At 36.8% G+C, this 24533-nt stretch overlaps 1 protein-coding gene across 3 annotated transcripts in view; it reads left to right on the top strand.

The window, feature by feature from the left end:
- Positions 1–24533, top strand: part of NALCN (sodium leak channel, non-selective) — a 407611-nt gene that overhangs the window by 228882 nt on the left and 154196 nt on the right. For 2 of the 3 annotated variants that reach the window (XM_054574356.1, XM_054574358.1), the window contains exon 14: positions 15813–15950. The exons of the other annotated variant lie outside the window; for it this stretch is intronic. In XM_054574356.1, the coding sequence (XP_054430331.1) occupies positions 15813–15950 (138 nt within the window). The remainder of the gene's footprint in view (positions 1–15812; positions 15951–24533) is intronic. 3 annotated transcript variants of the gene reach the window in all.

The following is a 24533-nucleotide window of genomic DNA, read 5'->3' as shown; positions in this document are numbered from 1 at the left end:
TGTCCCTTTTTTCCTCTCCTCTATTCCCCTCTGCCCTGCACCGTCCCTCCCCATAACATTCCGCCCCTCTAGTTCATGTCTATGGGTCGTATATATAAGATCTTTAGCTTCTCTATTTCCTGTACTATTCTTAACCTCCCTCTGCCTATTTTGTACCTACTATTTATGCTGCTTATTCTCTGTACCTTTTCTGCCATTCTTCCCCCCTCCCACTCCCCTTTGATCTCTATTTCTATGATTCTGTATGTCTTACATGTATTTTAATACAAACAGTAAAAACACATTGAATAAAAAGCAATTTACAAAAGCAGCTTTACATTAAAACCTGTACAGGAATGTTCATAGAAGCATTATTCATATTAAGCAAAAAGCAAAAACAACCCAAATTTTTATGAACTAATGAATAGCTAAAATGCAAGATATCCATAAAATAGAATATTACATGGTAACAAAAAGTAATGAAAGGCTGGTACATACTACAACATAGATGAACCCTGGTCACACATTGCAAGATTCCATTTATAGAAAATGCCTAGAATAGGCAAATCCATAGAGACAGAAAGTATGTTTTTGGTTGCCAAAAGCTAGAAGAGAGAGGAATGGGGAGTAACTGCTAATGGGCAAAAAGTTTTGGAGGGAAATGATGAAAATGTTCTTAAGTTAGTGGGAATAGTTGCACAACGCTGTGAATAAACTAAAAACCATTTAACTGTACACTTTAAAAGGTAAATGTTATGATATATAGAATATATCTTGATAACGCTTTTACTTTGAAAAGTTCAATAAGAATACTTATCCCCTTTCCTAGTTCCTCAGTCTTTCTTATTTATTTATTTATTTATTTATTTTTAAATTCATTGCTATCTGCCTCCCCCCCACGACTTTCCCTTGCCCCCTCGCTCCTTCACTCCCTGAGCTCTTCCCCTTTGGTTTTGTCCATGAGTCCTTGCTATATGTTCCTTGACTTTCCCCTTCCCTTCCCTTTCCCTGCCCCCCCTTCCCTCTTGTCTCTGTTGATTTCTTTTCCTTTCAGTGTTATTGGTCATATTTTCCTTGGATCTTTGTATTGTTGCTTAGGTTCTGCTTATAGGTGAGATCCTATGGTATTTTTCTTTCGCCCCCTGGCTTACTTCGCTTAGCATGATGCTCTCCAGTTCCATCCATGCTCTCGCAAATGTAAGTAGTTCTTTTTTTCTCTCTGCTGCATTGTATTCCATTGTGTATATGTACCCTAATTTTTTGATCCAGTCATCTACTGATGGGCATTTAGGTTGCTTCCAACACTTGGCTATTGTAAATTGTGCTGCTATGAACATTGGGGTCCATAGGTTCTTTTGTATTGGCATTTTGGTGTTCTTAGGGTATAGTCCCAGCAGGGGAATCACTGGATCAAAAGGCAGTTCCATTGTCAGCTTTTTGAGGAAATTCCACACTGCTTTCCATAGAGGCTGCACCAGTCTGCATTCCCAACAGTGGACTAGGGTTCCCTTTTCTCCACAGCCTCACCAGCACCTGTTGTTTGTGGATCTGTTTATGATGGCCATTCTGACTGGTGTGAGGTGGTACCTCATGGTGGTTTTGATCTGCATTTCTCTGATGGCTAGTGATGCTGAGCATCCTTTCAAATGCCTCTGGGCCCTCTGTATCTCCTCCTTGGAAAAGCATCTGCCCAGGTCCTTTGCCCATTTTTTGATTGGATCATTTGTCTTCTTGGAGTGGAGTCGAGTGAGTTCTTTATATATCTTGGAGAGCAAACCTCTATCTGATGTATCATTAGCGAATATATTTTCCCATAGGGTTGGCTCCCTTTTCATTTTGCTGATGTTTTCTTTTGCCATGCAGAAGATTCTTATTTTGATGAGGTCCCACTTGTTTATTCTTTCCTTTATGTCCCTTGCTTTAGGAGACATATCAGTGAAAAAATTGCTCCCTGGGATATCTGTTTCCTGCCAATGTTCTCCTCTAGGACTTGGATGGTGTTGCGACTTATATTTAAGTCTTTTATCCATCTTGAGTTTATTTTTGTGTATGGTGTCAGCTGATGATCCAATTTCAACTTTTTGCATGTAGCCGTCCAGCTCTCCCAACCCCATTTGTTGAAGAGGCTATTATTGCTCCATTTTATGCTTCTGCCCCCTTTGTCAAATATTAGATATCTATAGAGACCAGGGCTTATTTCTGGGCTTTCTATTCTGTTCCATTGATCTATGCGTCTGTTCTTGTGCCAGAACCAGATTGTTTTGAGTATAGTGGCTTTGTAGTAGAGTTTGATGTCTGGTATTGTGATCCCTCCTACTTTGTGTTTCTTTCTCATAATTGCTGCGGCTATTCGAGGTCGTTTATGGTTCCATATAAATTTTTGAAATGTCTGTTCTATTTCTGTGAAATACATCATAGGTATCTTAATAGGGATTGCGTTGAATCTATAAATTGCTTTGGGTAGTATGGACATTTTGATGATATTAATTCTTCCAATCCAGGAGCACGGCATATGCTTCCATTTATTTGTGTTTTCCTCCATTTCTTTTTTCATTGTCGTATAGTTTTCTGCGTACAGGTCTTTTACGTCTTTGGTTAAATTTATGCCTAGGTACTTGATTTTCCTTTTTGCTATATCGAATGGTATATTTTCTCTGATTTCTTCTTCTTCTACTGAATTGCTGGTGTACAAAAATGCCTTTGATTTCTGAATGTTGACTTTGTATCCTGCTGTTTTGCCAAATGCACTTATAAGGTTGAGGAGTTTTTCAGTAGAGTCTACAGGGTTCTCTATATACACTATCATGTCATCTGCAAACAATGATAGCTTTACTTCCTTCTTTCCTATTTGGATGCCTTTTATCTCTTTCTCTTGTCTGACCGCTGTGGCGAGGACTTCCAATACAATGTTGAAAAGAAGCGGTGAGAGTGGACATCCTTGTAGTGTTCCCGATCTTAGTGGGAAAGCTTTCAGTTTTTGCCCATTGAGTATGATATTGGCTGTAGGTTTTTCATATATGGCCTTTATTATGTTGAGGAATGCCCCATTTATTCCCATTTTGCTGAGTGTTTTGATCATAAATGGGTGCTGTATCTTATCAAATGCTTTTTCTGCATCTATCGAGATGATCATGTGGTTTTTGTCTTTTCTTTTATTTATGTGATGTATCATGTTTACTGATTTGTGTATATTGAACCATCCCTGCATGCCTGGGATGAATCCCACTTGATCGTGGTGGATAATCTTTTTAATGTATTGCTGGATGCGGTTTGCCACTATTTTGTGGAGGATTTTAGCATCTATGTTCATCAGTGAAATTGGCCTGTAGTTTTCTTTCTTTGTAGGGTCTTTATCTGGTTTTGGGATCAGGGTGATGCTGGCCTCATAGAAAGAGTCTGGGAGTCTTCCCTCCTCTTGGAGTTTTTGGAATAGTCTGAGAAGGACAGGGGTTAGCTCTTCCTTAAATGTTTTGTAAAATTCTCCTATGAAACCGTCCGGCCCTGGGCTTTTGTGTGCTGGGAGTTTCTTGATTACTGCTTCAATTTCCCCAGCTGTTATCAGTCTGTTCAAGCTTTCTGTTTCTTCCTCCTTCAGTGTTGGAAGAATATACTTTTCTAAAACTTTGTCCATTTCATCAAGATTTTCAAATTTCTTGGCATAGAATTGTTCATAATAGTTTCTGATGATCATTTGTATTTCTGTGGTATCAGTTGTTATTTCTCCTCTTTCATTTCTGATATTATTTATTTGGGTCCTCTCCCTTCTTTTCTGGATGAGTCTGCTTAAAGGCTTGTCAATTTTATTTATCTTTCCAGAGAACCAGCTTCTGGATTGGTTGATCTTCTGAATTGTTCTTTTTTGTCTCTATGTCATTCAGTTCTGCTCTAATCTTGACTATTTCCTTCCTTCTACTTGCTCTGGGATTTATTTGTTGTTGTTTCTCCAGCTGTTGAAGTTGTACTGTTAGGTCTTTTATTGAATGTGTCTATCTTTTTTAGGTAAGCCTGTATTGCTATGGTCTATCTTTCAAAAACTGCCATGAGCATTTGGAAAGAATGTGTATTTTGCTTCTTTGGGACTAAGGTTCTATATATGTCAGTTAAGTCTCTTTGATTCAGTGTGTAATTCAACGCCACAATATGTTTATTAATATTTTGTTTGGAAGATCTGTCCATTTTTGACAGTGGGGTGTTGAAATCCCCTACCATCAGTGTGTTGCTGTCTATATCTTTTTTGAAGTCATCCAACAATTTCCTTATAAACTTGGGGGCTCCAATATTGGGAGCATATAAATGTACAATGTTGATGTCTTCTTGATAGATTCTTCCTTTAAGTATGATAAAGTGCCCCTCTGGGTCTCTTTTTATGGCCTTTGTTTTGAAATCTACTTTGTCTGATACAAGTATGGCAACCCCGGCCTTTTTCTCATGCCCATTTGCTTGGAATATTTTTTTTCCATCCCTTTCCTTTCAATCTGTGCAGGTCTCTTGTTCTGAGGTGGGTCTCTTGTAGGCAGCATATGTGTGGGTCATGTTTTCTTATCCATTCAGCTACCCTTTGTCTTTATATTGGGGCATTTAGTCCATTCACATTGAGAGATATTACTGATAGAAACTTACTCATCTTTTCTCTTTGTACCTGTGTTCCTCTCTCTCTCATTCTTTTCCTTCATCTGCTTAAACCAGTCCCCTTAGCATATCTTGGAGTGCTGGTTTGGTAGAGATGTATTCTTTTAGTCTTCTCTTGTCTGGGAAACTCGGTATTTCCCCTTCTATTTTAATGGAGAGCCTAGCTGGGTAGAGCAGCCTTGGCTGTAGGCCCTTGCTTTTCATGGCTTGGAATATTTGTTGGCATTCCCTTCTGGCTTGTAGTGTTTCTGTTGAGAAGTCAGCTCCTAGGCGTATCGGGGTCCCCTTGTATGTTACTTTCTCCTGCTCCCTTGCTGCCTTGATGATTCTCTTTTTGTCTTTGACATTTGCCATTTTAATGATTATGTGTCTTGCAGTGGACCTCCTTGAGACCATCTTGAGTGGGGTCCTCTGTGCCTCCTGGATCCATGAGAGCCTTTCTCTCCTCAAATTAGGGAAATTTTCCATCATTACTTTTTCAAGGAGGTTCTCTATCCCTTGGTCCTCTTCTTCTCCTTCTGGTATCCCTATTATATGGATATTATTGTGTTTCAGGTTGTCCTGCATTTCCCTCAATGCCTCTTCATTCTTTTTGAGCCGTTTATCTATTTCTTGTTCTTTCTGAGACCTTCTTTGTACCTTGCCCTCCATCTCACTGATTTGATACTCGGCTTCATTCAGCCTGCTTTGGATTCCTTCTACTGTGTTCTTCAATTCAGAAATGGTATTCTTCATATCCTCTTGTGTCTTCTTAATAGTTTCTATGTCCTTTTCCAGGCTGATATAGTTTGCTGTAAGATCCTGATAGTTTCTCTGCAGTTTCTCATAGTTCTCTTTGAGCTGGCTGAGCTCATTGAGCTTCCTTAGAACCATTGTTTTGAATTCAGTATCTGATAGTTCCCTTGCCTCTATTTCATTTAGCTTTCTCTGTGGGAATTCCTGTTTTCCACTCATTTGGGGGGAACTTCTTTTTCTTTCCATTTTTGTGAGAGTCTGTTAAGTATTTTTGTCCTTTACTTTTCCTTCTGGGCCTGCCTCTGATCATGTCCGTTGTTGACCCTATAGGGCCTTGGGTTGTTTGTTTGAGCCTTCCAGAAGTCTAATGCCTGTGTCTGACTCCTGCTTGGAGCAGTTCTGTGACCCCTTCGGTCAGGGCTGAGCTATTTTTTGGGATCTCTCTGCACTCTCACGAGGGCTCCTTGAGTGCGCTCCCAGAGCGGCAGGATCCCCCGCCTGCCTGGGCTCGCATATGCTTGCCCCATACCAGGGGGCTTTTTCGTGACCTCCCATACTCATCTGGCCCCGCTGGCTGGCGAGCTCTGTGGCACTGGTCAGTGTAGGGTCTTCTATTGTGTATTTTCCCCGCTTTTGGCTCTTTGGGTGCGTTGTTTGCCCTCGCCAAATGGGGACTAGGGAAATGGGAGGAAGTCAGCTCCAGGACTCTCAGGTTAATCCTGTCTCTGGTCTCTCCTCCAGGGACTCTGGGTAGCTCTACTAATTTTGTTGGCCGCTCTGTAATTGCGGGCGGGTGGGTCAATTTACACCTGCCCTTGCTGCTCTGTGCACTCCCTCGCAGGCCGTATGGGTGCCAATCTGTGGGAGGCCTTCCTGGCCGTTGCAAGCGTTTGCCAGCCCACGAGGGTCACACACACGCTCGCCAACCCTCGCTGGTCACTCGGCTCAAGTGTGCGCGCTTGCCCTGGGTGTTTTGTGGGTGTCTATGTGTGCTTTTCGGCTTTTGGCTCTTTGGGGGTGTAGCCTCTTCCCGCAGAATGGAGACTATGGCGAAGGAGTCGGAACTCCCCGGTTCCTCCTCCTGTTCTTTCCCCAATGCCTCAGTCCAGTCTCTCCTCAGGGCTCTCTGGGCAGTTTTGTGACCGCTTCGGCCAAGGATCCACCCCCTGTGCGGACAGCGTTTCAATCGCAGGCAGTCTGGTTCATGCGTGCCCTGCTTCTGCCTCTTTGGGGGCACGCCTTTCCAGCCCACAATGGAGACTACAGAACGCGGAGGTAGTCGGGACTCCCCAGTTCCTCCTCCAGTTCTTTCCCCAACTCCTCCCTCTCCAGTCTCTCCTCAAGGCTCTGCCAGCCAGTCTGCACTCAGCCCCACAGCTCATACGCTTACAAGCTGTGTGCGGAGCACACAAAAGGCAGGTTGATTGATTCCCTTATGCCTGAGCGAGATGGTATCTGCAGAGTGGGAGGCGCGCCATCACCTGGGCTCCATCGGCCGCTGTGTCAGTGCTCTTCACAAAGTTTTCCTCACCAGTCTTTTCCCAGGCACCAGCCCACCCTGCTGCCACCTCTACCCAGAGATCAAGGAGGGTGGCTGTCACTGCAACTTTTGTGTTTGCCCTTTAAATGTCTCTTTGCATCCCCAGCCACTTCTCTCTGGCAGAGAGCGCCCCTAAGCTTTTTGGGGTTGCGTTTTGTCTGTATTTTCTTGGCTTTAGGTGCTGTAGTTTAGGGGTCCCTGTTTATGATTCAGAGCCCGTACTTCTCAGGGGAAGCTAACTGGCCATTTCAATGTCCCTCTGGTGCCAGTGCCCGTGGGCACCCAGCCCACCCTCTCGAGCCTCCACCGCACTTCTCACCCATTGGGATGTGTGAGAGTAGAACCCACTGTCCGTGGCACCAAGGCTCCTCTCCCACTATCGCTCCACTGCTTTCCAAGTGATTACTCCATTATTTAGTTGCAATTCCAGTTTGGTTTTGGTAGGAGGTCAGCGTGACTCCCATTCGCTCCTCCACCATCTTCTCTCTCTCCAAAACCACTTTTGATGCTTCTTCACTGTCTTGGGTCTGAGGATTTCAGCTGACTCCAGACAGTGGTCAGCGAGCTGAGTTCAGTGTTGGTGGCAACGTTGGGGTCGCATCCTCCCCTTTACAGCGCCTGTCACTCCCAGCTTCTGGCAATAGTTGCTTTCACTCGCACCGCGCAGCTGCAGCACCCACTCTGGGCATGGGTGGGCAGCACTGAGCCCCAGACCCTGGTAACAACCACACAAGGTCGATGATAATTGGTTTTGAAATGTCACATAAAGCAAGGAAAAAATCGCCTTCTGCCCTGGAGGAACTGTTTCCCTTCACTGGGCCCCTGCAGAGCAAGCGCTTGTGGGTGCCTTCAATGTTCCCTTTTGTCTTGGTTATCCATAGTTACTGATTTCTTTCTCCTGTAATACTAAATATTGCTTCTAATAAAAAAATAAGGTTTTAGTTTAAAGTTTTAAAAATGTTAACCTCAGGGAAGCTCTCACAGCATCTAGGAGTTTAAAGGCTCCTCAGTCTTTCTTATTTTATTGTTTCAAGTTTATTATATAGGTTTTCAACCATTTTTACGTGCATAAAATATACCTAGATATGTAGTTACAAATAAAATTATACTATATGTTCCACTCACTATATATTAACCAAAATTACAATGTTTACCCATCCTACTTTTAAAAATATCTAATTGTTTTTAACCTTAACTGATATCCATGCACACTAAAAACTCAAAACCTTCATTGCATCATCAGATTAACAAAGAACGTTTATAATATAATTTTTAAAAGTTTAAGAACTACTTTGCAAGGTCTGGATAAACACTTTTAGCCTGTTTATTTCAGCATAGAAAAATATCCTTGCTTCTAACCCTAAGATCTGTCAGAAAGAGATTTGTGGTCAAAAACGAATCCCTGAAGACTTGAGAAAGAAAAAGGATGTCCTGTCACTGATGAACCTACCTCTGTCTCCAGTATCATGTCAAGGTCTGTCAGCAGCTCAGTGGGAACATGATCTAGGAGATGTTCATCCCACCTGTGACTGACGTCCAAGGGTTAGTTCAAATAAAAGAAAAGCCATGCAAATACTTTCATGTTCATCCCCCTTTCTTCTGTCTTTGGTGATCTAATTTTAAGTCAAGTCTCCCAATCTTGGTGAATGGCCAGAAAGTATAGCACCAAAATGTATAGGGAGAAACTATTAGCTGTGTGAGTGGGAAAAATCAATGAATATTGATGATAAATATGGAAATGAGGCAAAGAATCAGGGTTGGAGTTACCAGGATTTCCTGACATATTGGATGTAGGATTTGAAGGAAAGAGAAGGTCCAAAGACATCTTTAACTTGAAAAATGGATCGGTCATTTTCCAACATGGGAATGAGTGCAAGAAGAACAAGTTTAAGGAGTGAAGCATGAAGAGTTTAATATGGGACATGCAATGCTTGAGATTCCCCTTAGATATCCAAGTGGAGATGTGGAATTGATACAGGGCATTTGTATGAGGCTAGACATACAAATATGGGCATCATAAGTATATAGATGGTATTCAAAGGCATTATAGTGGATGAGGTCAACTAGTTAGTGAGGGTTGAGAGGTAAGAAATGGATCTGAGGATTGAGTCCTGAAGCTTTGCAACACTTAGAAGTTAGGAAATTGAAGGAAAACCAGCAAAGGAAGCTGAGAATGGTTGTCAATGGTATTTGTGTCTCTATTCTGCAGTGCTCAGGCCCTTTCAGTGACCCAAAAATCCTTGTTCTCTGCTCTTAGATGTGGTTTCTCTTGTATAATTCCTGTAAGTGCTTGCTTCCTCCTACTTTTATCTTGTGGCTTTTACTCTTTACTCTGGTTTTCACCATTTGAGTGTTCCCATATATCCAAGAAATATGACGCTCACCATGTTTATTATTTTTCAAAACCTCCTCCATTCAGTGAACTTCAGTGCAGTCTCTCTAGTCAGTGCATTTTCTTTCCCATGTAACTTCTGTTCATCCAGAGGTTTTGCTTCCTTGGAATTTCAATACCCATATAACTCTGACTTTGTATTGACTCCTCCATTGCTCCTACTCAATTGCATAGCCAATCTCCACTTATTATTCACCCCCATTTCCTACAGCTAACAATGTGTTGTTTGTTGTTGTTGTTGTTGTTGTTGTTTCTACAGCTTCCATTTGAAATTCATTACAGATGTTTTTGGTTGATTTAGTGCTTCATTGGTGAGGTAGTGTTTTTTCCAGATCACCTCATAAGTAAAGAAATGATTCTCAGTTTCACTGCTCTTTTCTGATTCAGTTGCCTGTAGCCAGGCACCTAACATATGAAAAGGGCCTGCCCTGGATAATTTTGTTTTATATGTGATCATGTCATTAGAAAACAAAAAAGAAAATGCACTTGTAAACAAAGTTGTTTACTTCTATTTATATCTTAGGTTTAGACTTAAGAGGTAAAGTGGCAAAATAAAGTGAAATTACAGAAGAAACATTTCAAAAACAGTAAAATATGTCCTTAAAACCTATAGAAATTAGTAAAATACTTCATTTTCAAGTGAAGAAGTTACACTAGCAATAACCACACAAAGAAGGGCCACAATTTCATACCATTATCTTTGAATAGCAGTTACTAGGAAAGAGAGATAGAGGAAGAATAAACCCTAGACTCATGCCTAAAGCCTGTCTTCCAGAAGAAGACATAGAGAAGAAATTAATTTGGAAAGGCAAATCATAAAGCATGTAGTCATACCCTTCAAATTGAGGAGACTCAGGCTGTGAGCATATGTAGAGTCATGGAAAAAGACAACAGGAACCCCTCAAGTGTGGGAGTCACTTGTTTCAGCCCATTTTACTAGAAGCAATGTAAATTGCTGCTTCTCATCATTTTTATTTTTCCAAAGCTTGAGAGTGAAAGAAATATAATCATAATTTCTGAAAACTAATTCTCTCCTATAATAAAAATTTAACATAATGAAAGTATGAAGAGGAAAGAAAAAAGAGCAGACAGGAGGGGACAAGAAGCCTCAGGGGAGAGAGATAAGGAGAACCCCAGTTGTCCTCACACACAACACAGAGGACAAAAAACAATAAAATCACGCTTTTTTTTTTTTTTTTTTTTTTTTTTTTTTACCCTCAATGGAGTGAGAAAATGATGGCTGGAGAGAAGCTGGTGAAGTAGAGGAAACAATACCTGGGACTGACTGGCTCTGGAAGCAATAAAGATTTCCAGAATTTACCTGAATTGGAGAAATATCTGAAGTCTGATATTTCAAATATGGTTGCCCACAATCTCAGCTATATGTCTATTCCTGCAAATACCTCTCTTCATACTGAAATAACATGACTCTAATGACAGGGGATGAGATTCTATAATCATTATCTGACACTATATTGGAGAGAAGAGAAGATCTCAGTAAGAAAGTTAAAAATGAAGATTTCGACAACTGTGGAACAGGTCAAGAAAGTAATTAATCTAAATTTAAACAGATAGTAAGAAGACTCCAGTCTATGAAAGCAAGAATCATATTGTTTCTGGGTAATTGAAGGCTCCAAGAGGAACATTTGTAGGAGAGGAAGAGTGAAATTTATTCCAAACAACAGGCAAAATGTATGAGAATCTGGAAGCTATTAAAGATAGAAGGAAGAAAGCATATATTTCTTCTCCCAATGCAATATGAGAAAAATAATTAGAACATATCAGCAGAAACAAAACAAAATTAAGCTAAAAATTGTAGAGCAAAATGATGGTTCATATAAAATAAATTGGGCCAGCTTTTGAGCAATTAGTGGAAAGTAAGAAAGGGGATTTCATTTAACCTTGAAAATTTACCTTCTAGTACCAAACATGTCATAATATTGGCACCCTGGAGGATGAAGTGTTGTCTTAGAACATTACAGGGCTAAACAGCACTATTTTCATAGTCAACATATTGACTATCAATGTATTGATTATCAATATACTGACAAGCCCAGGAGACTCTATTATGACTGAAGAACAAAATATAAATATCGTTGAGTAATTGAACACATGGCCAAAGATGGAAAGGAGAGAAGGGGAAGGTAGGAGATAAACAGCACTGCTGAGACCTTCATATTATATAGTACAATGGCAAGCAATTCTGTCAAAGTTTGATGGAATAGAAATAGAGATTCATGTACAAAATGTGGGTATGGTCAAGTGAAGTAGGGAGTGATGTGTCTGAACTAAATCTTCACACATCATAGCAGAAGTCTATGTCTAAAGTGAGTAGGTCAAGTAATATTAACTAGAGGTATGGATAGCATCACCAGAAGTGAAAGAAATAGGTAAAACTGGTGGTCTCTGAGAAGTGGGGCTGAAATGCTTATGCTACCGCTGTTTATTATTCATTGCTTTATATTCTTTGAGAAACTCATCATCAGGTTTCCTAACTCTATAATATTTTAATTATGTGCTATCACCTTGATTAAAATTTTGAAAAGCTAAACAAGAAATGAGTAGAAACTATATAAGAAGAGGTCTTTGTTCAGTTTCATGAATAAAGAAAATAAATGAAAAGATATGCCTTTCTTCAAGACTGGAAGATAATCTGAGCACATAACAATTTTTCTTAGATTAATGTGATCTCAGTGAATAAAAGAAGATGTTTTGAGGAAGTTAACATTAATATAAATAAAATAATTCTGAGAACAAAGAATTATGAGGAGGGGCTAGTAACCTGACCAGTTATTAAAATCTCTGATTTTAGGCAATTTGAAGATGGAAATAGATTTATGGAAAAGAAAAGAAAGACTAGAAATACTGGTGAAAACAAAGGAATATTCAATATATGACAAAGGCGTTATTTCAAATTTATGAAGAAAACATAGGCTTTTCAATTAAATTGTGCTAAATCAACTGATCATCTATTGAAAAGAAAAATAATATTAATTTCTGTTTCATTTCTTATACCAAAATAAATTCAAGATTTAAACCGATTTAAACAATGATTTCTGGTTCAACACGTTAAGCATAATTGTAATTCAGGAGGTTGAGCCCGGGGGCCTCAACTGCTCCTTCGAAAAATCCACAAGGAGGACTGGATAAAGCAGACATAGTCTTCATTATTCATATTACAGGGAGCTCCAAGCCAAAGCAGGACCACACCTCCCAGAGTCTGAGATTTGCTTTAAGAGGTCCCAGTGAAAGTTTGGCGCATGGCTAAACTACGTTACCTCAGTGTGTACTTGCAGAGAGAAAAGGTCAGGAAGCAGTCACACAGGACAAGAAGCCACTGCCAGAAGGAGATGAGGAGGGAATTTCAATCCATTTCCAAAGAAATAAACATTCCTTCTGGCCAGGGACCCTCTAGCCAGCCAGCCATTACGGGGTTTGGAAGAGCAGTGTCCAGCACAACCCCATAATATTAAAGTGAGTAAACTGTAAACTATTTTAAAAAGTCTGGGTGTATTTATATAATTTTTCAGTGTGAGAAATCTTTTTAAGCAAAATAAAAACACCTTAAATGAAAGGAATGGCAAATTAGACCGCATATAAATTTAAAATTTATGTTTCCAAAAATACTATGAATGATAGGAAAAACTCCATTAAACATGACAGGTACAAGGTTAGTCTTCTCAATTTATAAAGAGCTAGCAAAAGCTAATAAGGTGAGAAAAAGTCAGCAAAATAAGAAAAGAGCATAACAAAGGGAAAAGTAGTTCAAAGAAACAACTTCCTCTAGTACTTTGTTCACATCTTCTCCACCATTTAAATCCTACTCATCTTCATCATGAAAGGCAATTGCTGTTATTTTCCTAAACCTGTTTCTGACTTAGCTAAAAGAAATACATTGGCCCTTCTAACTTGCTTTTGGATAACTTTACCATATTTCTCCTATACCAATATTTTTTACTTTTTCTTTTCTTAGAGTTGGTCATGTCCATCTTTTTCTTCCATTCTTATTATAGATTTCTTAAGAGAACAAATCATGTCTCTCTCATTTTAATCCCAAACACATCAAAACTTCAGTAACCATTAATAGCCCTGTTTGAATAAATAAACTAAGCAGGCTCTTCAAAGAACACAGGTCATGCAAATAATATGTCAATAAGTGTACTTAGCCCACAACTTCAAACAATCATTTGGATTTAAATTTCTGATAAAATCTCAGCAAAACTGACAAGGCACCCTTCAGGACACAAATTAATTTTCAGCTTATAATAAAAGTATTTCACGACATTCCCTTTCATTGGTTTATTCATGTAAGCAGCTTTAAACACATGAATCACATTGTACAGAAAGCTTGGCTTTCAAATATAATTCACACCATCTCACAGTATGACCTTTTTGGTGGCTGAGCTGCGTGGAAATGAGATTTTTTTTCTCCTGAGACTTTGAAAAGAGTAGAGAATAACCCCAATGTTCTTGACTGCATTGCTTATATCACAACAGGTTACAATCCCACAGCTCCACGTTCCAGAGCATTTACTGAATCCAAAATAGGTGAGTGTTCATGAAAGCAAATGCAGTGGATGAAAACAAATTAAATTGGTTTGTGCCTAAGGCTTCTGCAATGTACACGTGAATTTTTGGTGTGAGTGTCCAAACTAAATCTGTTGGGCTTAATCATAAACTTTGCTGTTACTTTTGGAGAAAGAAAGTCATGTTCAGTAAAACTCCTTTTGTACTGGTAGGTGTTTTGACTCTTTATTGCTATTGAGTCTTTTGGAAGAATACACACTTTTACAGTCGTGACATCTCCATTGAAGAAAACACAGCAGTCTGATATTTTCATGGGAATTATCTTTGGAACTTGTGTCCCTTGCCTTTGTTAATAATAAATATTCAACAGAAAAAACACAGGGAAAAAATTGCCCTCAATGATTAGTCCTGGCACACATGTGAGGTTGAATGATATGTTGAAAATTCTCTGAAGCATTTTTATGATGAATGAAAGCTATCATTCTTGTAGGCACCTAGCAAGGAAAGTATTATTTTGTTCTTGGTGATCCTATGTTCAGATATCAATACCAATGTAGTTAATAGTTTTATGAGCAAACACTTCATAGTGATGAGATTGTAAAAAATTAACTCAAGGAAAAGTTAAGTCTTTTACACATGTACAAAGGCTAAGTGGAAGAATGTATCTCCTACTTCAAGATTCATTTAACAATTAGCTTCTCCTTTGTTCAAATGAGTCTATTATATGTTGGGCACTGAACATCTTCTAAAAAAATTTATCTCTAGTAAAGGAAACTATGGTGAGAGAGCTCACTGTGTGAGTAGGCTTGGGAAGTAGCAGATTCAAGACTTCCCTGAACACAGGAAGCAATACTTGAAAAAGTACTTACTTTGGAGTCAAAACACTTAAGTAATACTTCTCTGTTAGTGCACAAATTAATAGAGTAAGTTTGAGCTAATCACCTATCACCCTTAAGCCTCATTTTTCTTATCTTCAAAAAGAAAGAGTCAGATTAGATTATCCTTAAGGTCCTTTTTGGTTCTAAGATTCTAATCGATGTAACAGAGCTTTTACCTTAGAATCAGTTCATCTTTGTATCATACTGGACTTTGTTTCTTGGCAACTCAATACCTGAGCATTCAATCTAAGTCTTCATCATACTATGACCTATAAAGATATTTTTAAAGAGTCAGTAGATTCCAACTGTCAACTTTCCCAGACATCATCATACATTTTAATTAGGTAGCATTTATCTACCATTAATATCTACAGTGTAGATGAATTGGAGATGTATTTGTGGTCATATAATTAATAATAAAAACATGCAAGAATAGAACTAACCAAATATCTTGCAGAGACTATGAATCCTATGGTTTAGCTGACTTTTGTTGGAATGCTCTGCATTTTTTAGTCTTGGCTTCATCCATCGTCTTGACTCTGGGCTCTGAAAAAAAAATTTTTAAATATATTTGTCTTTATTATGTTGCTTGGCATGGCAATATTATTTAGAAATATTTCTTTTTAGAAGAGTCTTATGTTTTTAATATAATAAATAATTTGATAGATGGGTACTATAAGAGTAAAAAGGCTATTCTCACATTCCTTTAGATAATTAAATATAATTCATTATAAAATCAAGTTGTGTTTAGCAGCAAAAAGAAATGTAATAATCTATTGAAAATGTTAAATAGCTAGCCTTTCTACAGGAGAAGAAAGAAAGGCTAATAAGCTAAGGCCTTTTTCTATTCTGAATTCTATTTTTCTGATTTTTCTCAACAGTACTTACCACCACTAAGACTAATTTTAATTCAGGACAATTATTTTACTTTTCCACACTGATAGGCTTTTATGATCTGTAGTTCTCAGCCACTTCCCACCTGTTGAATGTTGAATTAAAGCTGTTCTTCCCCTGAGCAATCAGATAAAGATCAATAATATTGAGATCGAAGTCCTCAAACATCATATACTAATTTTCAATTGCATGCAAGCCTAAAGATGGTGTTTAATACCTCCATTCTTTTCCTCTGTAGGCATTTATGTCCATGTTCCAGATCCTTACCCAGGAAGGATGGGTAGACGTAATGGACCAAACTCTAAATGCTGTGGGACACATGTGGGCACCTGTGGTTGCCATCTATTTTATTCTCTATCACCTTTTTGCCACTCTGGTGAGTTTAACACTTCTTTCAATTATGTCTTAGAATTCATAATGGGATGAGCATCAGCAGGTTTTTGGCCTACTTTCAATTTCAGAATGAGAGCCAAAGAACCAATGTAGAGTACTCTAGTTGGATGAAATCCCTTCAATACTCAGTTTCTATGAATCAATGAACTCCTCGAGAAACTAGATTTCAGATGTAAATAAGAAGTTGTCTCCATTAGGTACAAGTGTTTGAATGAGGGAAAACAAGACAAAACAAAATAAAAATCTAACATTTGCATACCAATTTAAACATCTCTAATCATTCACACCTTAAATGATCTAAGGATCAAACCAGAACTATGTTATTATATTATTATTATTATTTTTAATTTTGTAGAGATACTCTCTTCAATTTCACTTCATCTTCTTCACTGCTGTAATTAAACTGAAGATAGACACTGGAGAACTCAGGGTACAGTCAGTTAATTATGAATCAGCTCAGTGTTTTTGTGTTATGTGTAATGGAAAGAGAGATAGGAAAAAAATTAAACATATAGCAGCAAATATTTTCGAAGCACAATGAAAACTGAATACCAAATCCAAGGAAAAAAATGACTTCTGTCACACAGAGGTTTCTCTTCAACGTAATTTTATTAAAAAGAAAAATGTTGTGGAAAGGGTTCATGGCATATTAAGGGATATAATTCTCACATCTTTTTAGTGTGAAATGTACATCTCTATGCAATAAATTGTTGCATATTTAAGAAGCAAACTTAAGCTCTACTCTTATGTTAAAAGCTCCAAGTTAGGGACCCAAAATGCTACCAATTGTTAGGAACACATGAAATAAAAACAACTGCTACTACTATTGAAAGGTAAAATATTTCACAATTTTATTACTAATATTTGGAACAACCAAGTCACATAATATTGTCAGTTTACAGATGATGAAACTGAAATTTAGAGGAGTTAAAATAATTTGCCCAATGTCACATAGAGTGTATTCTCAGGTCTGCCTGTTCTCAAAGCCTATTATCTTGCCACTATTATTGCTACTTCCCTAGATTCTGAAACTTACTGTGGTCACTGAAAATGTCTACATCAAATAAAACCTCTTTCCAAGAATTACTAAAATAAAGCAAATTACATATGCGCTCTAAAATCCCTTCCAGTTCTAAATAAGTATGAATCAAACAAGTGCTTGAGAAACTAGATATTATATTAGAGGTTGCATTTGTTATAGGCAAAGGTTTTCAAAACTAAGACGTGTTCATCAAAAAGTATATGAGGATACACTGTTATATGGTTTAAAGTCTTGGGTTCAAACAGGAGAACCACAAATACATAATTTTGGCATCTTTCATATGAGGTAACTTTTAAAATATATACAAAAGGAAAGAACGCTGAGGAGTGTGAATGAAGGCCTGGCTTCCAGAGGCAAATCTGATTATGATGGTGCTCACAAACACTTGGTCCTGAGGTCTTTGCATACTCCCTTCCAGGACCTTTAAGTCTGTGTCTGTCATTCATTTAATCATTCATCATTAACTCACCTACTCATGAATTTAACTGATGTTTTTTAGGCACCTATTATGTGTTTACATTTCTTTAAAGCTATGGAATAGCTGGAAGAGTATTGATAATGAGTTAAATGCAGGATAGATATGATTGAAATAATGGATGTATAGAAATAATCTAATTGTTTTTCTGTTAAAACAATATAATAGTTTGCTAACCTTGCTGTAGATTTTTTACATGCAGTTATAGATTTGATCCTTAAGTCAGAGACTCACACATTATGAAAGCAGAAAGAAAAACTATCTAGCTTAGAATATTATTTGGCAAAGTGAATTTTTTTCAAGTGAACTATAGGGATTACTAATATAACAAAATATTATAATAAATATTGTACAAAGACTTCTTGGGTGGTCTAAATTTTCCTTATTGGGCCAAAAATATGGCACTGATTATGAAACACTGGAGCACACCCAAGGATTCCAGAGATTCACCTGAAGCTTTAGGAATCCACAGAACACAGCTTGCAAACTCATTTCTAATTACATTTTTTCATTCTACAGATTTAAGTTTCTGCTCAAAACACTTATTATAATTTCATTGTTATTTTCAGAAGGTAGCTTTTAGTTAAAACTGAAAATTGAATTGTTCTTTTACTCATAATTCTATTTCAAACCTGTAAAGCAATTGAGAATTGAGAAGTCAATGAAGGCAGTCTAGTAAATATGGTACAGTACAAGAGTATGGAGTTGGAGTTCAAAATCTAGATTCAGATTATAGCTCTGCTGGTCATTACATGTATGACTTGGAAGAATCAAACAACTTTCCTGATCTATACCATCTTATATCTGAAATTGAGAATGATAATCTCCCACAACTAGTGTCCAAATCTGCCATAACCATGTGAGTTGAGCTTATATTTTGGGGGATATTTTAGCCATAAAACAAGCAGATGATTGTAGCTATCGCCAACTATGAGTTCCTTTAAGTAAGATGGTGTGTGCATTTAAAGCTATATATTAATAAATGCTAAAATGTTATTATGTTAGTATAGATGTTTTCAATTTATAGTTATACAGTATTATTGATTATTTAAAAAAATTATTTATGATTCTTCCTGGAACAAATTTCTCTGTCCCTTCTTTTTTCCCCACACAATGCTCATTGTCTCTCAGATAATGACTGTGATAAATATGGTATGAACCTGTCTTCCAGTTTTAAATCATATTTCAGATAGACCATACTGTCAACTCAAAGAAGACTCTTACTTTGTGTGACCTTAACAAAAAAACAACAACTAAACTAAAAATGAAGATTATAAGGTATATCCCAGTTTCAGGGCTTTTAAAATGTGAAAGTAAATGTGCATGTTAAAAATCAATGAAATACAGTAGTTTCATATATATATATATATATATATATATATATCCATTTAAAATATATAGTGTTTTTAATTTAAGGTCATTATCTACCTTTGACATTTCATACTATTCAGTTTTAACATTAACATTGACTCTTCAGTTCGAGAAGCACTGCTGCAGTGCACTGATGACCACCTCTGGTGGAGATGTCTGGTGGACACAGTTCTCCATTGTGATGACCACATACTATTCTGAGGCCATGTTATATTTGTGCATGTGTTTCCCTCCTTGTAAATCATTAGTAGTAGCACTTTTCAGAATAAGTGGTATCAAGCTCTACATAATTTTAAGTTTTTCACTAAATATTGTTTTTGAATCCTTTTTATCTTAATACAGATAAAACTAATTTGGTATGTATAGTCATTACTATATGAAATATGACTGAATATGCCATATTTGTTTATCAGTTCCCTTTACCGTGAATATTTAGATTGTTTTATAATGTTGCAACTAAAATATTTGTACTTTATATCTACTTATATGAAAGTTTCTCTAGAATATATGCCAGAAAGTAGAATCATGAACACTGTCCAAATGGAACACAGGTCTGTAAGCATGTACCAAATCTGATCCACAGGCTTTATCTATATAGCCTGTGAACTAAGACTGGTTTGTGCATTTTTAAATGGCTCAGTACCTATATAATATCCTAACTGTTGCCTATTGGCCCTCAAAGCCTAAAATACTTACTCTCTGCACCTTTCATTTGTGGACTTGTTCTGCAAACAAGATGCACTAACTTATCCTCCCAAGTACAATAGTTGAGAATCCTTGTGTGCTTTCATTCTCACTTATAACTTCGTTCTCACTTATAGTTAATATTGTTAGACTTTTAAGATTTTGACAATCTTGTGAGTTGAATGGTGGGCTTATTTTTCCTGAACTTGCATATTTGCATTTTCATAATTATTAATAAGGGAGCACTTTCATGTATTGATTGGCCACCTTCTTTGTGACTCACCGAATCATATGCTTTACCTATTTTTCTAAAATCTGTTTTGTCATTTTTAAATTCATTTGTTGGAGTAATATATACATTCTGGATATTAATCCCTTGACTACTATATAAAAGTCCTTTCTTAGATGGTATTTTGTTATTACAGTTTGTGATATCTTTTGACATTATATTTTGAGGTGGTCAAACTATCAATTGTTCACTTATGGTCAGTATTTATTTTGGACTCATGCTTAAGATACTCTTCCCCACCCTGAAGTAATAAAACAGTCTCCTCTATCTTCTTCTAATTATTTTAAATTTTTACCTTTTATCTTTAGCTCTTTAATGTATCTCAACTTACTCTTCATATCTAGTTTAATTTCGATGAGATACCCTGTTTAAAGAAAACTCATCTTGACTTTTCTCAAACACATTATGCTAAATTTTTAGTTTTGAGATATTTAGTTGATGTCTCTGATTATGAACTTAAAGCAAAAAGTCAGCTACACAGATATCTAAATTTATGATTTTTTAAATGAAAACTAATTAATTCAGTTAAACAGAACATTCTATAACTAAACTAAAACTGAGAGTGTTACTTCTATGCCACACAAAATATCTAGGGACTGAAGACACTTCCCCAGTTCACTGATATTTTGTTTAAAGTATGACTAGCAATTGTTTTTCTGTTCTTGTTTATTCTCAGACTGACCACCATTGTAATGGGCTCTACCAAGTTAGCTCAATTTGATTCAGCAGTTTTACTAAATCTCAGCTATTATGTGTAAGTAGTAACTACATCCTAACCAAAGTGGGAAACAGCTTAATACCTGTCCTTTTTGGGCCTATAACTAGTACATAAATTGAACAAGTACATAAATTGTACTAGTAAATACAAACAAACCAATAAAACCTATGATTAAAGGCCTAAAGATACAAGTGATAAAACAGCTGTGAGTATTATTGCTATGTGATCAGTGCCCACATAACAAACATTAGCTTCCCAGTCATTCCAGCTCTACCTGATCTGAAATAAGAGTTTAAAATATTAGCAGTGAAGCTGTCAGACTTTGTTTGTGGACCAACATGTAAATATGTGCATGAATGTGATAAGCCTGTGATTATATACACATATCACACTCTCTTAAAAACTGAACATTTAATAAGTTCAAAATCTCCATTCCATAAACCTGTCTTTGGCCTTGAACTTTCTTAAAATGAGCACTTTTTTAAAATTGTATGTTTCTTTTGGCAAAATACTACAAAGCACTGCCACCTGAATGAAAAAAAATGTCACACGAACACACACAAATGCTGTTTTTAATCCAGGCTGACCATTGGTGCCTCACAACCTGCAGTGAGTTCCTGATTTAGTCTTCTTAGGTACAGGCATGTATCAAGTGGCAAAAAAGAAAAAAAAATGTTTCACCGCAGTTTGGTCTGGCATAAAAAAACAGCAGGCTATTCCATTGCTCCCTGAGGGCACCCATTTTCCTCACAATGAAAATCAAGTTTAAGTGTTTAGCAAATGCATATTCATAGCCATTATCTGTAATCCCTTTAAAATTACTCTCTCATAGGCCAGGTACACAATTCTGTATTTCTGTCCTAGGTTCAGTTTTCTGAATGCTTGTGAAATTCATCTTTTCCCTCACTTTTGCCAGTGATTTAGGGATTAAAGACTGTAGAAGCCTTAACCAATTGAGAGACTCTATTTTCTTTTCTTTATTCTCAGTGTTTTTCCCTTTATTATTGTTTCAAAGGAAGGCCCTGTGATGTGAATACTGAAAGAGAGGAACTGTAATTAAGAATCCATTGTGGGTGGTCTTTCTGTTACCTTGGAAGTGCTTAAATTAACACAGCAATCGCTTGTTTTTGCGTCTGCATTGGCAGCTTTCTGAGAGTTGTCATATTTTGCTGACATCAATGGGCATTCCAAAGTGTAAATTAAATAATTTGATTTTATTGAATTTATTTAAAAGTGCATCTGTGTTGAACATTTCCTATTTTACAGTGCTCTGATTACATTTGACTTTCTGTTGACCTATATAAAAAATGAGATTGTTTGCAACCACATGGTGCAAGACAGCTTAGGGTAGTGTGATTATAAGTGGTAAGAAGGAAAAAAAAATAAAGAAAATGCAAGAATATGGGGTGTTGACCAGGTACTTGCTGTGTTTCCATTTTATATTTGAAAATAATTCTTAAAAAATAGAAATTTGTAAGAGTTCATAGTAGAGAAAAAATATGATTAAAGCTGACATTTCAGCTAAAGGGCTATCTTTAAGCTATAGAAAAAGGAAAGGAAAATAGTAAAATTAAACTTAAGAAATGACATTGAAAAGGGACTGATACCTAAGGTCAGGGGTAACTATATTCAGAGATCAGGAGAATACAAAATAGGATATGCACCTACAGACACAGAAATTCTCAGTCAAGAAAACATTCTAAAATGGTAAGGCCGCCCTCATAAAAATAGACCATAATTTTTATCAGTCTTAATCATGAAAACCCAAAAATGAGTACATTGGACAGAATGTTCATGCTCAAACAAAAATGGAGGGAATAATGAAACTAGAAATACAACTTCTGTAGTTTATTGAATTTTGCTGAAATGGACTATGAATAAATGCAAAAAAAACATATAAAACTTAAAACATGATGAATAACTAGTGAATCCTTAGCTCAGGTGCATCTGGCTTTTTCAGAAGTGTGTAAGGCATGAGAGAAGTAGTTAGAAAAAGAGGAGTCATAAGGATTTGTTGTAGCTGAATACCTCTTAAGACTGAGGGAGGAGCCATATTAAACCTGGAAAAGAATGCTTTGAATTCCACTAAGCTTGAAGGGCAACATCCCACCAATATGTTGCCACGTCATTCATAAAAATTCTAAGGATACTTGCCAGGCTTCCGGAGACCTGATGTGTGGCATTTTCCACACTGGATACATTGTCAATGCTAAAAATATCTTGCAAATGGGCATTATAATCTGAGAAAAATAAAGAATTTGATACCCAGAAAACTTTAATATTTATTCTCCACTTTTTCATTGACATTGGTGATTCATGTTTAAATAGCGATCATAAAATAAAGAAGCAACTGTATTACATCAGTAGTATATTACAAGGAGAACAAATATTTTTTGTAGCATATTCATATAATGGAATGTTAGAGACATGTTAAAAGTGGCAAGTAGCCAAGGCATGATATTACATATGAATTTTTTTAAAGCATTGCACAAATGAAATACTGCCGTTGAAAGTGTGTATCATTTGTGCTTTAACAAAGCTCGAGAAGAAATGAAGGGGTATATTGTTAGTCTTTATTCCCCCAGAAATTGCATTAAAAAAATAGTGATATAGTATTCGATACCATGTTACAAACTTAAATATTGTATAAATTTAAATATTAAACAATAAAGCAGAGAAAGTTGGTTGCACAATTTAGAACTGGCAAAGTATACACAGTGGGAAAGGATTGAGGGAGGGAGGGAGGAGAGGGGAGGAAAGTGGTGGTGGGAAGGTGGCGATAAATGTATTTGAACAATTAAAAAAGAAAAAAAGAACTGGCAAAGTATAAAAGTATTTCATTCAAATAATGAAGCTCTTTGATTCAACATGGCAAGTCCTTATAAAATTTCTTTATTATATTAATAACATTTTAATATAAAAATTAAATATATATTATGATAAACCTGTGAATCACATTTAATGGCTATGGTAAAACTTTTGACACTGCACATGTGGCAGTTGTAAGTAGGTAAACATTGAATGAAAATAAGATTCAAACATCAGTGTAATAAGTTCAGATTATTAACGAGCATTACCTCAGGTTTCTATAAAAATGGAACAAACAAACGAGTAAAACATAGAAATTGAGGAATGGTTTTTGCTTTCAGAAAAAGGATTCATCCCCTACTCCCATGACTTTTATCACCATGCACTGGGAATTAGCCATCATCCACTTCAGTCTACACCCCCAGTCCAATTCCTCACAGCACTAGCTTTGTAGAAAAACAATGTCTCATTGACAGTGTAAATTAAAAATGATGGAAACCACACTGCCACCCTCCACTTCAATTTCTTTATCACAGTGGTTATTGCCACCTTATTAGAGTCTGAGAAAAGAACTGCAAAATAATTCTCACCTCCTCACAATCAGCAGGCTAACCCTGCCCCTCCTTTATCATCCTTCTCCATTCCAAAGAGACAAAGCCAGACTTCAGTTACCTCTCACCCTGAGTGCCAAGTCCTCACCTTATAACAGTGCCCTGCACATCAGGAACATGGCAACAAAGATCAAACTAAAGTCCATGTGCAAATAATTTTGGGAGGAAACTTAAGCTCTATGTATATTTTTAAATAGTTTCTGGGTTTATCATCACATTGCCATGTTAATTAAGCAGTGATGACTAAACATTCAAGGATATTCGTTAAATGAACTAGGGTTTAATGATGGTTTAAAGGTAACTTTAAACTTTCTCTTATATAAGTCTACTCTTCCCAAAAGCTTGTCTCAATTCTGTAAGCCTGGGGTTTTCAAACTGCAAAACCACTTCAGCAGTGGCTTGGTTTTCCTCGGAAACTTTTGGTTTTCCTAACAAAACCAAAGCCTTTCCTTTTTGAGTCTTGCTGTCATTCTACCATGAAAATCAAACTCTTAATTACATGCCAAGGAGAAAGTGCAGGTAGCATCCCACATCTAGTTCTCTATCCTTCTGCTATGAGGGTAGCTTT

The sequence above is a fragment of the Pteronotus mesoamericanus genome, unplaced genomic scaffold, assembly GCF_021234165.1.
Source record: "Pteronotus mesoamericanus isolate MK-2021 breed Mesoamerican mustached bat unplaced genomic scaffold, CSHL_Meso_final contig_26, whole genome shotgun sequence".
Taxonomy (NCBI): Eukaryota; Metazoa; Chordata; class Mammalia; order Chiroptera; family Mormoopidae; genus Pteronotus; species Pteronotus mesoamericanus.
This window is presented reverse-complemented; position numbering and strand designations above follow the sequence as displayed.